Raw genomic sequence first — 14,463 nt, forward strand, 5'->3', positions numbered from 1 at the left:
CATCAATTTTTTATGTATATTCTTTTTAACCTAATTTTTTCTATGTAGTCCTTCCTTCACTAATTGTTTGTAAGAGAACAATAGCACTTGATGCATTTATTTGAACAAATTTTTTTTCTTTAAAAAAAAATATTACATAGGAGATAGACTTTTCCCACAACAAGAATTGTGCTAAAATGTAAAGACATCAGTGTAAAGATATATACATATATCTATACATGTGTATATATGTGCATATATATGTACACACACATACATCTATATATGTGTATATATATAATTTCAGTTTTAAAAAAAAGGAATAACTACATGTAATAGTCTGCTCCTCCTAACTTCAAACAGTAGAACTTTCACAGATTAAAATGTTTATGTTCATACATTTCATTGAAAGAGTTATAAAGACTGTGAGTTTCTCATTCTCCAACATCCACTGATTTGGTGCTCTCAGAGGAGGCTCAAATGAGCTATTATCTGCTGGGTATAATTCCTCTTAATGTTGTTATCAGTCTGAAAAGTTTTACAGTGAATTTGATTTTGCAGATCATGACAGAAAATGGATGGAAATAACCTGCATAAACAGATATGATACACTCTTCCCTCCATGCTGCTTCTAGATTGTCACTAGAACCCTCAGTTCAGCACTGACCTACAAAAAACCTGAAGATGCTTTCTAGTTTGAATAAACTTCAGTGGAATAATAAAATAAAAAAAGCTTGAAATATTTTTACACCTGGAGAGGCTGTTTCCTTCCCCATCAGAGGTCCCAGTTTTTAGAGGACATGAGGATCTCAAGCTGCACAGATGCTGAAATACCAAAGGAACACCACACAATAGGTTTACCTGGCTATCAAAAAAGATTTCAACAGCATATTTTAATTTCCAGTATACACCACAATGCTCAATTAGCCCCTAGAACTTAATAGTGTTATAGTACCTCATGACATCAAGAATTTAGCACACATCAGAAAACTGGGCTTGTGCAGGCCAGGAAAGAGGATTGGTGTGGACTTAGTGAGCAGATTCCAGCACCCAAAAAGGCTGAGATGACACATATGGGTTCTGTACTGGGTACAGAAGGGCAGAAAAAGCAGCAGAGGTTTCCAACTGAGTCAACAGCCACTAGAACTATGCACTTCCAGACAGGACACAGGGAACTTCAGTCTTACAGTGATATAATTGTTTTATTAGGCAGATGGAAGGCACCCCAGGGTGAAAAAGCAAATATTCCTGACCAAACTGCTCTCATGTCATTTTTCAACCAACTGGAAAATTTCCAGTTGGCACGAATTCTGTTTAGAAACAAGAATTGGAAAGTAGACTAATCCTATCTTAGAGCTAAAACTAGCACTGCTCTTCATCAAAATCATTTTCATTTCCTGATGTGAAAAATATATCAGTAACAGCATGATATTAAAAAGATACTGGACTGGGATTATGAAACTGAAGCTGCTGTCCACAGATCCAGAGCAATTGGTGAGAAGGAACAAGCCTTGTGACTGGAAAGCAGACTAGTAATAAAATGTGATTTCCTTCTTTTTATGAACAAGTTTTATACAAATAAGTAGCACACAAAAATAATCAGTATCCCATAGTTTCTTGCCCTGTGGCAATGTTTCACACTGGCTCTGTGTCACATTTGTCTTGTAAATGCCCTTGTGCCAACCTGGAATGTTGGAGACAGACATGTAGAACCAGAGAATGTCCAGAGTTGGAAGGGATCCACAAAGATCATCCAAGTCCAACTCCTGGCCCTGCACAGGACACCCCAACAATCCCACTCTGTGTCTGAGAGCATTTTCCAAGCACTCCCTGAGCTCTGTCAGCCTTGGGGCTGTGCCCATTCCTTGGAAAGCCCACTCAGTGCCCAATCACTCTCTGGGCAACCCAACCTAAGCCTCCCATGGCACAGTGCAGACTCACAGAGTCTGGTTTTGAGGTCAAGGAGATTTTTTGGTGCAGATTCTAAATGACAGAAGAAGTGGGATGCCAAATCTGGTGGAAGCAGTCATTCAAAATAAAGGGAAGCCACCTGATTGACTGTGGAGGTTACATCTTCAGAGTTCAGAGAGTGCCCCAGACCACTCAACCTGATGCATCCAGCTGCACATCACTGTACTGCAGAAGCAGCATCAGTTGTAGCCCAAGAACAGAATTTACACTTTTGAATTGAAATTGAAAATTATGCATTTAATCAGTATGGGCCATTAGCATTTAATTAAGAAAGGCAAATTATGAACTAAAAGTGAATACATTCATGCTCAGCATAGTCCAGGCTTTCTCTAAGGGATACTCAAACCAAAAACATAGCAGAACTGGATTTGCTATGTATAAACTTCAAATTTAATGGAAAACATTAGGGGGGAATAAACCAATGAAGGTACCTTCATATAAGTAAGTGGTCTCAACCAAAAGAGGTCAGGTTTATATTGGGTATCAGGAAGAAGTTCTACCCTGTGAGGGTGGTGAGGCCCTGGCACAGGTTGGATGGGGCTTGGAGCAGCCTGGGATAGTGGAAGGTGTCCCTGCCCATGGCAGGGGGTGGCACTGGGTAATCTTTAAGGTCCCTTGCAACCCAAACCAGTCTGAGATTCTGTAATCTTATGATTCTAAAATAGAGCAGTTAAATGGGTACCAATCTGCTGCACTGCTGCATTATCATCCACACCTTATTTCACACACAAGTGTACACTCCTATTATTTCATCATTCTACCATACTTATACCAACTATTTATTCCCAAAGTAAATTCTCTTTATCCAAGACCTTTTCTTTATAGAATTGTTACTGTCCTTTCCTCTGCTTCTATTTCACTATACAATACATAAACTATAAAACTGTGTAATAGTTAAAGCTTAAGCAGGAATTTTACACTGAGACAATGACATGCAAAAGTATTCTATACTGTTTTCTAGGATGCATCTTGTTTTGTGACTGCTACTGTATGCCAAGCTCCTTCTCCTATCCCAAAAAATATCACCACTTTTGGAGCTAGGATTGCAGGCAGCTTGCTTACATCACTACAGTTCTTCTTCTGTCAGTCTAATAATTTGCTAGAAAAGCATGAAGCAGATAGCTAAACATCTTTCCTCTATATTCACTTATTTAAAAAAAAAAAATCAGGCAAAAAGGCATCAGCTCCCAATCCTCTAAAATTTTAAGTACGCCAATAATTTACTTCTGTCTAACATAAACAGCATACTCATTTCTGCTATGGCCCAGCATTTGGCTTTACTCCCAGCTGTCTTGATTAATAAGAATTTTTTTTTAGCTCAACAACTCTCAGATTCTGGTTCAAGGACTGGCAGGCGCCTGCAGAAAGCTGGCTGGTCACACGGCCCTGCAGCTCCTCTCATGGAATCAGCTGTTTCTAAAGATAAAGGTACCACTTTTCACACGTCAATGGTTTTCTTCCTAGGCTCTGTAAACAAGGTAGCAACATGAAATTTCCTTTCTGGACAAGAAAATGTGCATCTGATAAGACTAACCAGCCTCACCAGAGACAAACAGCAAATTTGGGCTGAAGCACTTCACCTGTAAGGAAAGACTGAGAGATTTGGGGCTGTTGTTCAGCCTGGAGAAGGCTTTAGGAGTTCTGGGCTTTATGGCAGCCTTGGGATATTTAAAGAGGAAATATAAGAAAGATGGAGAGATAGCAGGGCCTGTAGTGACAGACAAGGAGCAATGAGTTTTAACTAAAGAGAGCAAGTTAAGATTGGACCTAAGGTAGAAATTCTTTCCTGGCAGTGTCCAAGGCCAGGTTGGATGGGGCTTGGAGCAGCCTGGGATAGTGGAAGGTGTCCCTGCCCATGGCAGGGGATGGAACCAGATGACATTTGAAGGTCCCTTCTGATCCAAACCATTCAGTGAATGGTTTGTTTTGCTTATAGCAGTGTGATACTGCTGCTAATTATCCACTGTCATTCACTAGAACTCAAGAGATTTGCATCACACAATTGTTTAGTCATGTGAATGTCTTTATACAGCTGTGACTTTGATTTATTTCTTTCTGCACTAAATTTCATCCTGTTGTTTAACCAAAGGTTGTTTGGAATTTTGACCCTGCCCTACCAGGACAGTGTCATTCACACTTTTTTTGGTTTTTTTATTTCCCTTTTGACTACTGTCGTTATTCTCAACCTGCTTTTAGGGAGGAACATGTGAGCTCATCTACTTAAATGGCTTCACCATTTGAGAATGAACTGGTTCTGGTTTAGACATTCTGTAAACAACTATGCACCCACCTTATGGAAATTATATCTGGAGTGTAGATTGCTTATGGAAATGACTTGAACAGTGTGAAAGCTTTAGTCAAAATATCTACACTCCACATCTCCTTTATCCCACTTATGCCATTGCCCTGTCAAACAAGGAAGGCACATGGATTTGACATGACTTGGTCTGCACAGCCCAAGCCTAATTACTTCCAAACTTAATTGCAAAATTTGAGTCAGATAAAAATACCTGCAATTGTCCAGGTCTTTCTCCTCTCCCCCTTTTAAACACAAATGCTGTTTTTTTTAAATCTCCCATTCTCAGCAGTCTCTTTGTAACCAATGAATTCTTAAAGATGATTTCAAATAGTAAAAAATTATTTCAGCTGCATCCTAAAGCATATTTACGTAGATTTTAGCAGCTCTTGTACACTTAGATATCTGTCTTACCCCTGCATTTTTTAGCTTTTTAGTTTTTTTTTCTGCTCTGGCCTCTGCTAGGGTTGTTTTTTCCATTAATTTAGGTAATTTTCTGTATTATATAACATAAATTATATCAGTCACACCATAACCCTCCCCACACTATGTATCTTGCTATTAATGGATTTACACATTGTTTTCCTCTTAATTTTTATACACCACAAGACTTCCCTTGTTCTTATCTAAAACCTCTGATAATGGAAACTTATTTTGTGATTTTGCACACTTGATTTTCATATTTTATATAAACCCTTAAACTGCTCTAAAGCAAAAGGAGTATCTGATCAAGCCCTAACAGCCTCTCATTGTATGTCTCATCTATCCTTTGCATCAGGATAGATAATCTCCATTATGCATTCAAAAGTGCCTCCTTAGCTACTAATTCTCATGTTCTTCTTGGTCTCTCAGATAATCTTCTTAGGAGACACTATTTACTAACTCCATAAGGTCACTGAAAATTACTTTTCAGAAAAATTAGTTTCCTCTGACTTCAGACTTTATTTCAAAAGCTAACTTCAAAATAATTTTCATCAACAGTACTTGCCATTATTAATTTCTTCAATTGCTAAAATCAAAACTGAAAATCAAACAAAATTACCTACTCCCTTTGCTGAAAAAAACTGCACCCAGAACAGTCTCATAATTAGATATGTCTTACTGTATCACCTACTGTTTGGATATTTCCAACAGTTTAAAATGACTGTTATTTGTTTCTAGTATCATCTACCACACTGAACAAAAATAACAAGGGAAAACACAAAATTCTTTCTTGCATTCCAGGAGGATGAAGCAGAAAAAAAACGGAGGCAGGAACAAAACATATAAAAAGAGAATATATTTGATTTTTTTAATAAGGTTTCCAAAATATTTTCTGTCCCATGTGTGCATATGTAGCTTACTCTAGTCACGTTCAATCATTTAATTCCTTTTGAGACATTTAGCAACAACCAGTTTTGAGGAAGGAACTGAAAGGAGAGTGGCAGCAGCCCAGAGTACCCATTCACAAAAGGATTTTTTTACCTGGAGGTGGGATGGAAGCCTGTGGAAGATGCTTTCAGTAAAGCAAAAAGCTGTCAAGATTAATTTAACTAAGGTTTCAGTGATGCTTAACACCTGCTTGATGAAAGTGTTGTCACAGAATCCTCCTTGTTTTAGGCTATCAATGAGTTTTTCCAGCACAATGTACCATCTTCTGCCCTAAATCATTCCACTAGAGCACAAGAAATCAAACTCACCTGTTCTCACCTTGGCCTTTCATTATTACTCTTGTTTTCATGAGCCCTCCTTCCATCCCAGTTCCCCTGCTGCTGTCACCTCCCAGACATCAGTCCTGCCACCACCTGCCCCAGCCTCCACAGGAGTTTTCCCCACTTTTGTCTTTCCCAGCAGAGGCACTTCACCAGAGTGACTTTCCTCCTCCCAATTCCTCATTTCAGCTACATTTTGAATAACCAACTGATTTCCTCCTCCCTCAGCTCAGAACACCTCCACCTATGATCTTCCCCTTAGAGATACTTGCTTCTCTTTAAAAAATGTTCTTCACTGGGGAGAAAGGTTATTTATGCTGTTGGGTTGCTTTGGGTTTTTATTTTTCTGTCAGTCATAGGAAATAAAACAATAATCCTCCAAATAAAACAAAATATACACCACCACCCCCCAACCAACATTTGTTTCATGGTTAAAACAAATTTCCCAGTATAGGTGTAATTATTCAGCCAATTAAAAAATTTTATTTTTAGTGGTTTAGTTATTGGTTTTCTCTAAGAAATATGGACAAGTAGCCAAAACTGAATGAACCTTGTGACTGGGCACAAGGATAGTCAGCAAAGAATGATGAAACTTGAGGATGGTAATGTTTGAGTAAAATTTGTACAGCAAATAAAACAATCATCTCTTTCATATATGGGATTCCTTTTATTGAGAGGATTAGCAGGTTTTTTACCATTATTTGTTCATCTGCCTCACACCAGCACATCTGACCTGCATGAATAAAAGGACAAGTGAGATTTCAGCAAAGAGGCTTCTCTCTGGCTATGCAGCAAAATTCCTGCTGCATGATTCAGCTCTCTGGATGCCTCCACCTTTTAATGGCAAACATATCCCTCACTGCAACAGATGAAGCAGAGAAATTCTTTTGCAAGTGACAAATTGAGCTGCAGAAATTCCCCTTTACAGCTGCCTGGTGCTACTGCTCAGAGCTCAACAGGTTCATTGGATTTCTCAGCTCAGGGACTATTATTTCGACAGGTGGAACTAACTGGTGCTGCAAAACTGGAGGCTCTTCCATGCTCCTGATAAATATGAAGCCATCCTGTAAAATAAAGTCAGTCTTTCTGTCTGCCAGAATCTAATGTGGATTCTGAAAAGCAGCAAATTTGGGCTAATTAAAAACAAAATAACAAACACCCCAATAAAAACAAATCACAAAAACCCCCCACCAAAATTAGCTGCTAACACAGCAAAGCTCCTTGGTCTCTGGAAAATACCTAGAGCTCAATGACATTTGAGACTGAACATCTACAGGACATGATTAATAAAAACAAGAATTATTAATTACACCAGCTCTGCATGCCAAACCCAGTTTCCCAATCAGAGAATTTACTTACTTATTTCCTGGTTCCTTAGTTTTCCATCTGCAAATGAGAACATTTGGAACTTTTTATCTGTAACATCACTTTGAAATTGCCCAACAACTCCAAGGACAGCAGGGCTGTTTGCTCCATCACAACTGCTACAGCCAAAGGCTTCTCCTTGATTCAGCACCAACAGAAACTCCATGTGGGGACAGATAAAGGCATCACAAGAACAGTGATGTTGTGAGAAGGCTGTCTGTGCTTCCAGGAATGGACATGGACAGGCAGAAATCAGCCAGAATCCTAGATGGAAAACAGGCTGGAGCCAAACTCCATGGCTGCCTGTGCTTTTTAGAGGCATTGCCAATAAGGAAAAGAAAGGGGAGAAATCCCCCCTGGGGAAAATTTTAATTCTGCTGGCCTTTAGAAGGAGAAGGTGCTTATTGAAAAACATATTAATGGGGGAAATCTTCAGGAAAAGCTTATGCACACAATGCTGGCACCACTATAAATATGTGCATGGAAAAAAAACAGTCTTCCAGCAAGTGGCCACTGACTGGAAGCTTTGCTTGGCTGGTTTCTGGCCCTTGGCAGCCTGTGTGTTAGTCAAGTGTTTGACAAACTGTGGTACAATTTCCTCAGAGTCTCCTTGCCAAGGAAGAATTCTCTGCTCAAGACCACACTGTCACGGTTGTTTGCACTCTAGCATATGATTAGGCAGAATCTTCCAAAGCAAACAGGCTGTTTAGCACTTGAATGATCAAAACTGAGTAGATTATTTAAGGCCTCTGGTAGAATCACCCCTAGAAAATATTAAAGGAAGATCTCTGCAAACACAAAGTATGTACATTAGTCTATAAGCGAAAAAAAAAAAATATTATACATTGCTAAAAAATTAAAGATACGTAAAAGGTTGGTGCAGACCTCTGCCTCCAGAACCTGCAATGCTGCTCACTATCAAATCTTAGTCATGCTAAGCAGCAGAAAACAGCATCAGTAAAATTTGAGACAAAAAAGAACACACATACAGCACCTTCAGAGGAAAATGAGACTGGAGCACTACAGACCTGAAAATAATGTGTCCTTGATAATTTTTTTTATTTTGAGGAGAAAGAACTTGGGTACTTTATTGGTCTAGGTTCTTCTGAGATTTTTTTTTCTAAAACTTTAATAATTTAAGTAATTATTTAATGAAAAAACCAGTATCACAAATTACATATAGTATGTAATATTAGATATTACAAGTACATCAATCTATAGCTGCACTGATCAGTTCTTCAAATCTGCTTAAGAAAATCACCATCTCTTCAGTGCTCCTCACACAGGCTGGGCCATTTGTTAGCAGCATTACAAGCTCCCATCTTACCTTATTACCTGCCTTGGATTAATTCTGCACCTTCTACCAACACATTCTAGCTGTTATTTATTTTCATTTGACAAATTATTCATTGTCTCCAGTTTTCCTAATGAAAGGGAAATATCTTCATGTGACTTCCAACAGAAAGGAGAATCAGAATACAACACCCTCTGACTTGCTTTGCTTTTCCCTGTTAGCATTAAATGGTGAAGAAAAGCAGGTCTGCCATATTCAGAGGTGTGTGAACACCTGCAGCTGCCACTGACTTCTGGTGGAATAGCAGCACCCTTTTCTTCTGAGGCAAGGGAAAAGAAGTAAAAGTAAGTGAAGGCCAGTCTAAAGAGCTTATGGTAGGCAACGTATGTTAGGTAAGACCTCTAAAGGTCTTACCAATCTATCATTTCTTTGGGAACTTCTCTAAAGAGTCCAGCTGCCTTCACACAAGGGTGTAAGAAGGACAGACAAAGCCCAACCTGTGACTGGAACTGGGAGCACCTCAGTGTGCAGCAGCACTGGCTGCACCAGCCCCAGCTTTGCTGTCAGTCTCTCTGTGCTGCCCCTGAAGCCAAGAGCAGGGCCAGCATCCTGGAAACAGCACTACAGCACTGGGTAAGCTGTTCTCCATTATTTGCTCCAGATGAACACAGTCAGAAAGCAGAGACCCAAAGATGTGCACGTCTATTTCTCCAGCAGAACTCTGGGATAGGGCAGATTTCACAGACTGTATTTGCAATTAGAAAGAACTACCAACTACAGAAAATACCAAGAGAAGTTACAGAGCAGGCCTTTCTAGCCATCAGGGTATTTTTGGCAGTCATGCTGTTGTTGGTTTCCTCCTTATAGCCCGTCTGTGAAGTCTTATGACTGTGCAACAGACTCTTCCCACGGATCAAGCTCACATGGCTGGGGAGAAGGATGTAAAGACAGAAACTCAGAAACTCTCCCAGCAAGTCATGCTTCCTGCCACTGGACAGCTGGCACCATCCAAAGGGGCTGCAACACTTCTCCCCCTTTCTCCAGTTTTCTTCACTTGACTCCGAGCTTAAAGCACTTCAACTTTAAACCTCAGAACATCTTTGTGAATGAGCCACTTAGACAAGTGGAGAATTGAAGAGCAAAAACCACAAGCATCCAGTGTGCTTTTGCCCTTTAGACCTCAGAAGTTTAGACTGCTAAACCTCTCAAAGGCAACTGCAGGGCAGTGACTGAACCTCCAACCCACCCATCCCAAACAACTCCCATTAGCAGGGTGCTCACTGGAGCATCTGAATTGAGTAATGAGTTTACAGATTGACAGAGATACTGCTGCAATCCTGCTGCAATGAGGATTAATCCTCCAAAACAACAGTCCAAACAGTGGAACTATTTCTATTTCCCTTTGCTACCTGGCTCATGTACACACTGAGTTTTTACACTGTGTTAAGATAATGGTCCCATTCACATTACATTACTGTCTTCAGGATGTGATCCATCTGGATCATTAGTATTTCTTCTCTCTTACAGTAGTGCCAAATTGCCCCAATCCTACCTTGTTTCTGAATTGAATGGCCTGTGTGAACAAAAGTGAGGAGAGAATATGTAGAATTAATCATAGAAAAACACATTGCTTAGAGTAAGAAACACAAGTTTAAATTCTCTTCCACTGTTTCGGTGATGTCTGGAATTCCTCTATTAGAAATAAACAAGATATTCATTAACTAATTGCTTATGTAACAAAGATCATTACATGAAATTATCATCTAGAGGCACTGAAAGAATCTTAATTATCCAGGTGAACTTCAAAGCAGAACTGCATTTGTGATTTCTCTGGTTGCCTTCTCAACTCTTCTAGTTCCTGATCTACAGTCAGCAGCATGTTGATAAGCCTGACCCAATTTTTGGATTAGAAAAGACAACTCAAAGCAGCAGCTGATCAGAAGTGAAAGGCTTGTTCTGTGGGTTCATGGGTGCCAAACCCTTGGTGTCAGTGCCACTGCCAAGGTACCCATACAAGCCTCTGTTTATTGAAAGGATGAGCAGCTCCAAATGCAGCAAATAAAAGCTTTGCCTTCAGTACTGAATAATTGCTCCCCTGTTCCAGAGGCCAAATGGAAGCAGAGTGCTTCCAAGCCTGACTGCCAGATGCTAAAAGCATAATGCCTACAGAATAAAATCTCCTCCAGAGGTTGAAAAAAGCAATAAACTGGAGAGCTCCCTCAGCTCCAAGTCCTGTGCCCAAAGCCAGCTTTGTATAAGAATTCCCCAGCTCTGAGGGACCAATGCTGTTGGGAAGTGGCAACTTCCAGGAGTCCTCATGACCACCTGCTGTGGGAACTGCTGCTCCCAACACACCAAGCTCTGCTACTGCAGTCATGGCAGGGCCCCCACACACCCAGCCTGCAGCTGTGGCCAGCATGCTGCAAAGTGCAGAACAGCTCCATGTTGCCAGCATCCTTCTCCCAAACCTCACGGCAGAGCAATGGCTCAGTACAACCAGCATTCCTCTCCCAAGCCTCATGTCACTTCTAACTGAAATAAAAGTGAGATATGCTGTAAGAATATCCTAAACCAATAACACAACCCTTGCTGACATCAGAGAATTATTCTACAGGACTGAGAGCTCATCTCACCAAGCACCACACCTATTCTAAGAGCTTCAATATCTGTTCTACCACTGAGGGAACATTCCCTTCACGCAGGAAGAAAGTTCCCTGCAATAAAATCTTCTATCAGAGAAGGGACAATAGCCTGGACTTCAGCTGTCAATGCTACCTGTGCCTTCAGGCTGACCCACAGAAGGGCTGGACAGAGGGGTACTCACAGGGGAGGTGAAGACAGGAATTCTGTGTTTGGTTTTGCTCTTCCACTTCTGCACCCATCTTTTCTCAGCAACAGCCTCCTTCCTTTTTAACCCTAGATCTGTTCCCTATCCTATCAAAGTCAAAAACTTTTCTGTGCTGTGACCATACTGTCACCAAAAAAATCTCATTTGAAGTGAACCCTTTTGCATTAAAAAAAAAAAAAAAAAAAAAAGGAAAAATAAAATGGCATATTTTTTTTTCCCCCCTGCAATTCTCCTGGGAGTAAGCAAAGAGCAGTAGGTATCTCCAGCTTTAAATTATCAGCAGCAGTGAAACTTTCCCAAAGAGGATGCCCACACTGCAGGTTGCTGCATGGGGAGCCCAGGGATGACACAGAGCTGGCCACAGCCTCTACAGCAGAGTTTGGGGACAAGGCCAGGGAAAGGAGCCTGCAGTGAGCTGTGGGTCACGGAGCACACGCTGCTCACAGCCTCTAAGCCAGGAAACTTCAAAGCAGACTTTGCATTTCTAAGCTGCAGTGCAGTCTGCAGTGCAGTCCCCACTGTAAATAGACCCAAAATCTCTGCAATCAACATTTTAGTTCAAACATAAGGAGGGCAAAAGCAAAACAGGGAAGTTTTAACCAAAGCAAACAAGGTACAGAAAGTTCAAGTAACACAAAAGGCTTACAATTCCTGTAATGTCTCTGTATCCCTTTTATTCTCTTATCTCACATTCCTGGCCCACATTTTATAGATGCTGCAGCTTAAATCAGGCTAATCTAAGTCTTACCTAAGTCAATGGAATGCTTTCTGCTGATTTATGTTAGTCAGAATTTTGCTTTTCATTGATACTGACATATGAGTAGCATGAGAATACAAGAAGCTTACTGCAACTTTAATTTCTTGCATGGTCTTACATCAAACATGGACCAGACACTAAAGACTCAGGTACAAAGTCGTATCAGTGCAGGTGTAAACCCTATGTGATAAAGAAAATGCTTTAAAGTAAAAATAATAGAGAAAAAAAAAGAAAAAATTAATAAGCAGATAAACATTTTACCACTTCAAAATAATACAAGAAACACTGCAGCCTGCCTAGTGCAGGCAAGACTCATCATCTGAATCATTCTTCTGAATTACTCACTTTTTCACCTCTAAATTCACTATTAAACTGTTAGGAAAAAGCTTCTTAAATTAGGAAAAATCTCTTGGTGCCAACACAAAAGCATCTGTATAAATGATCTCATACAGTACCAAACTAACAGAAAATAAAAATCATCAGAGCCTCTTGCAAATCAAAATAGTTTAATTTCCAGTGGCTGCAATGTTTGACTCAGAATCAAACAGAACAGAGGTTCAAAATTTGACCTCCAATTTGTAAATCCTTTTTACCCTGTTTCAGTCTTTCAATAGTAAGAACCATCAGATTAGAAACTAATTTTGTCTGTACCTTTGTCCTTTATAAACTGCTGAATATCACTGTATTACATCTATGAGCCCTTTCAGATGATCTGTGAGAAGCATACTTAGAATTCCTCTTTCAAACTTAATTTGCAGTGATTTTCTTGCAGTAATATGTGAATAAATGAAAAAGATAATTGATTTCAACAGTAAGCAATTACACACAATGACTTTTCTACAGCAGTTGTCTAATTAAGAGACTATGAGCCCTGCATATCAAGCCTTAGACTTGGGCATTGTTTTTCAGGTATGCATATGATATGCAAGATGCATAACTTTTGTGTTCTGTTACACTGAAGATACACAAAGATACTTACTACAAACTTTTAACCCTTCATAAAAAATTTATGCTTGCATATTTGATTTGAATGTGAAGGAAAGAAACAGCTACTGTTCAACTGAATAAAGATATCTGAAGGTTATCAACATCAATAAATAACATTTATGGCAAGGCTGATTTTAAAAGTGACGCTGGACTAAAAATAACTTGACAAAATTAACAATGAAAGATTTTTTATGAATATGAAACATGCATATGCACAGATGTCAGTTATATAACACATTTCTTACATCATTAAAGAGTAAACACCAGGCTATTCTTTCAGCTTATCAAAACACAGTAAAGAGCAGGCACATTTCCTCTCCCATATTTCTCTCCCCTAATTAACAGATTTTTTTTAACTGCGTGTCTTTTACCACCGCAGCGGAATCTCATTTGCCCCCTTATTGTCAATTGCTACATACAAATGCCTATTGCTCCCAAAGGCTTTTCTAAGCAGCAACAAAAGGATTGCAGGCGCATACCTTAACCTCTTGGCTGGCAAAAACCTCCACATCAACCCCACAGGCAACCAGAGTGGAAACATCACAGTCCATGCTACGGGCTGGCATCCCCCGCCTTTGTACACAGAGTTAGGCAAGCTCAGAGTCACAAACGATGGAAGAAAACAACAAAAGAATAAAAAAAATAAAAAATAAAAATCTTCAGCACTGCAATTGAACAGTCCAAGATTCAGTTTCAGCGCTGGCAATGCCTGCAAGCCTCCAACACGAGCTCTGTGCACTTAAAGTGAGTTGCTGGTTGCCTGTCCCCCGTACACCCACCAACTGAGCAGGCACAGCATAGTAACAGCGCTATTCCATCTCTCATGGCAATGACATCACCACAAAGACTGACATCAGCTAAATCTATTTTTTTCAACCCTTTTATCTCTAGGCAGCACAGTGGATCAAATTGAACATGATTATGTGCTAAATCTGAACTCGGACTAAATCAATTCAAGCAGCGTTCACTGTCAACTGAGTCATAGCTGTTGTTTCAGCTGAGTGCTTATGGTGGCAAAAAAAAAAAAAAAAAAAAAAAGATCGCCTGACACTGAAAGCTCTGCTCTGAGTGTAAATTAACCCACCATTTAAAGCCACTAAGCCCAAGGTAAGATTTGTTACTTTATTATACTTTAAAGTCTACAGCAGAGTGCTAATAAAAACCATCTCAAATCAACAAAATCTCAGCGCTCTGCTTTTAATAGCTCCAAGTCCTCTTTTTCACTAAAGCACAACCTATAACCCCACACATGGGATTAGAGAACATCTTGTCCTG

At 39.8% G+C, this 14,463-nt stretch overlaps 1 protein-coding gene across 2 annotated transcripts in view; it reads right to left on the minus strand.

Moving 5' to 3' along the window:
• The window catches only part of RCAN2 (regulator of calcineurin 2), an 84,717-nt gene that overhangs the window by 29,898 nt on the left and 40,356 nt on the right, over nt 1-14,463 (minus strand). Inside the window, exon 3 of one of the 2 annotated variants that reach the window (XM_079298430.1) lies at nt 13,668-13,761. The exons of the other annotated variant lie outside the window; for it this stretch is intronic. Coding sequence (XP_079154556.1) covers nt 13,668-13,761 — 94 coding nt within the window. The remainder of the gene's footprint in view (nt 1-13,667; nt 13,762-14,463) is intronic. 2 annotated transcript variants of the gene reach the window in all.

This window comes from Erithacus rubecula, assembly GCF_903797595.1.
Source record: "Erithacus rubecula genome assembly, chromosome: 2".
NCBI lineage: Eukaryota > Metazoa > Chordata > Aves > Passeriformes > Muscicapidae > Erithacus > Erithacus rubecula.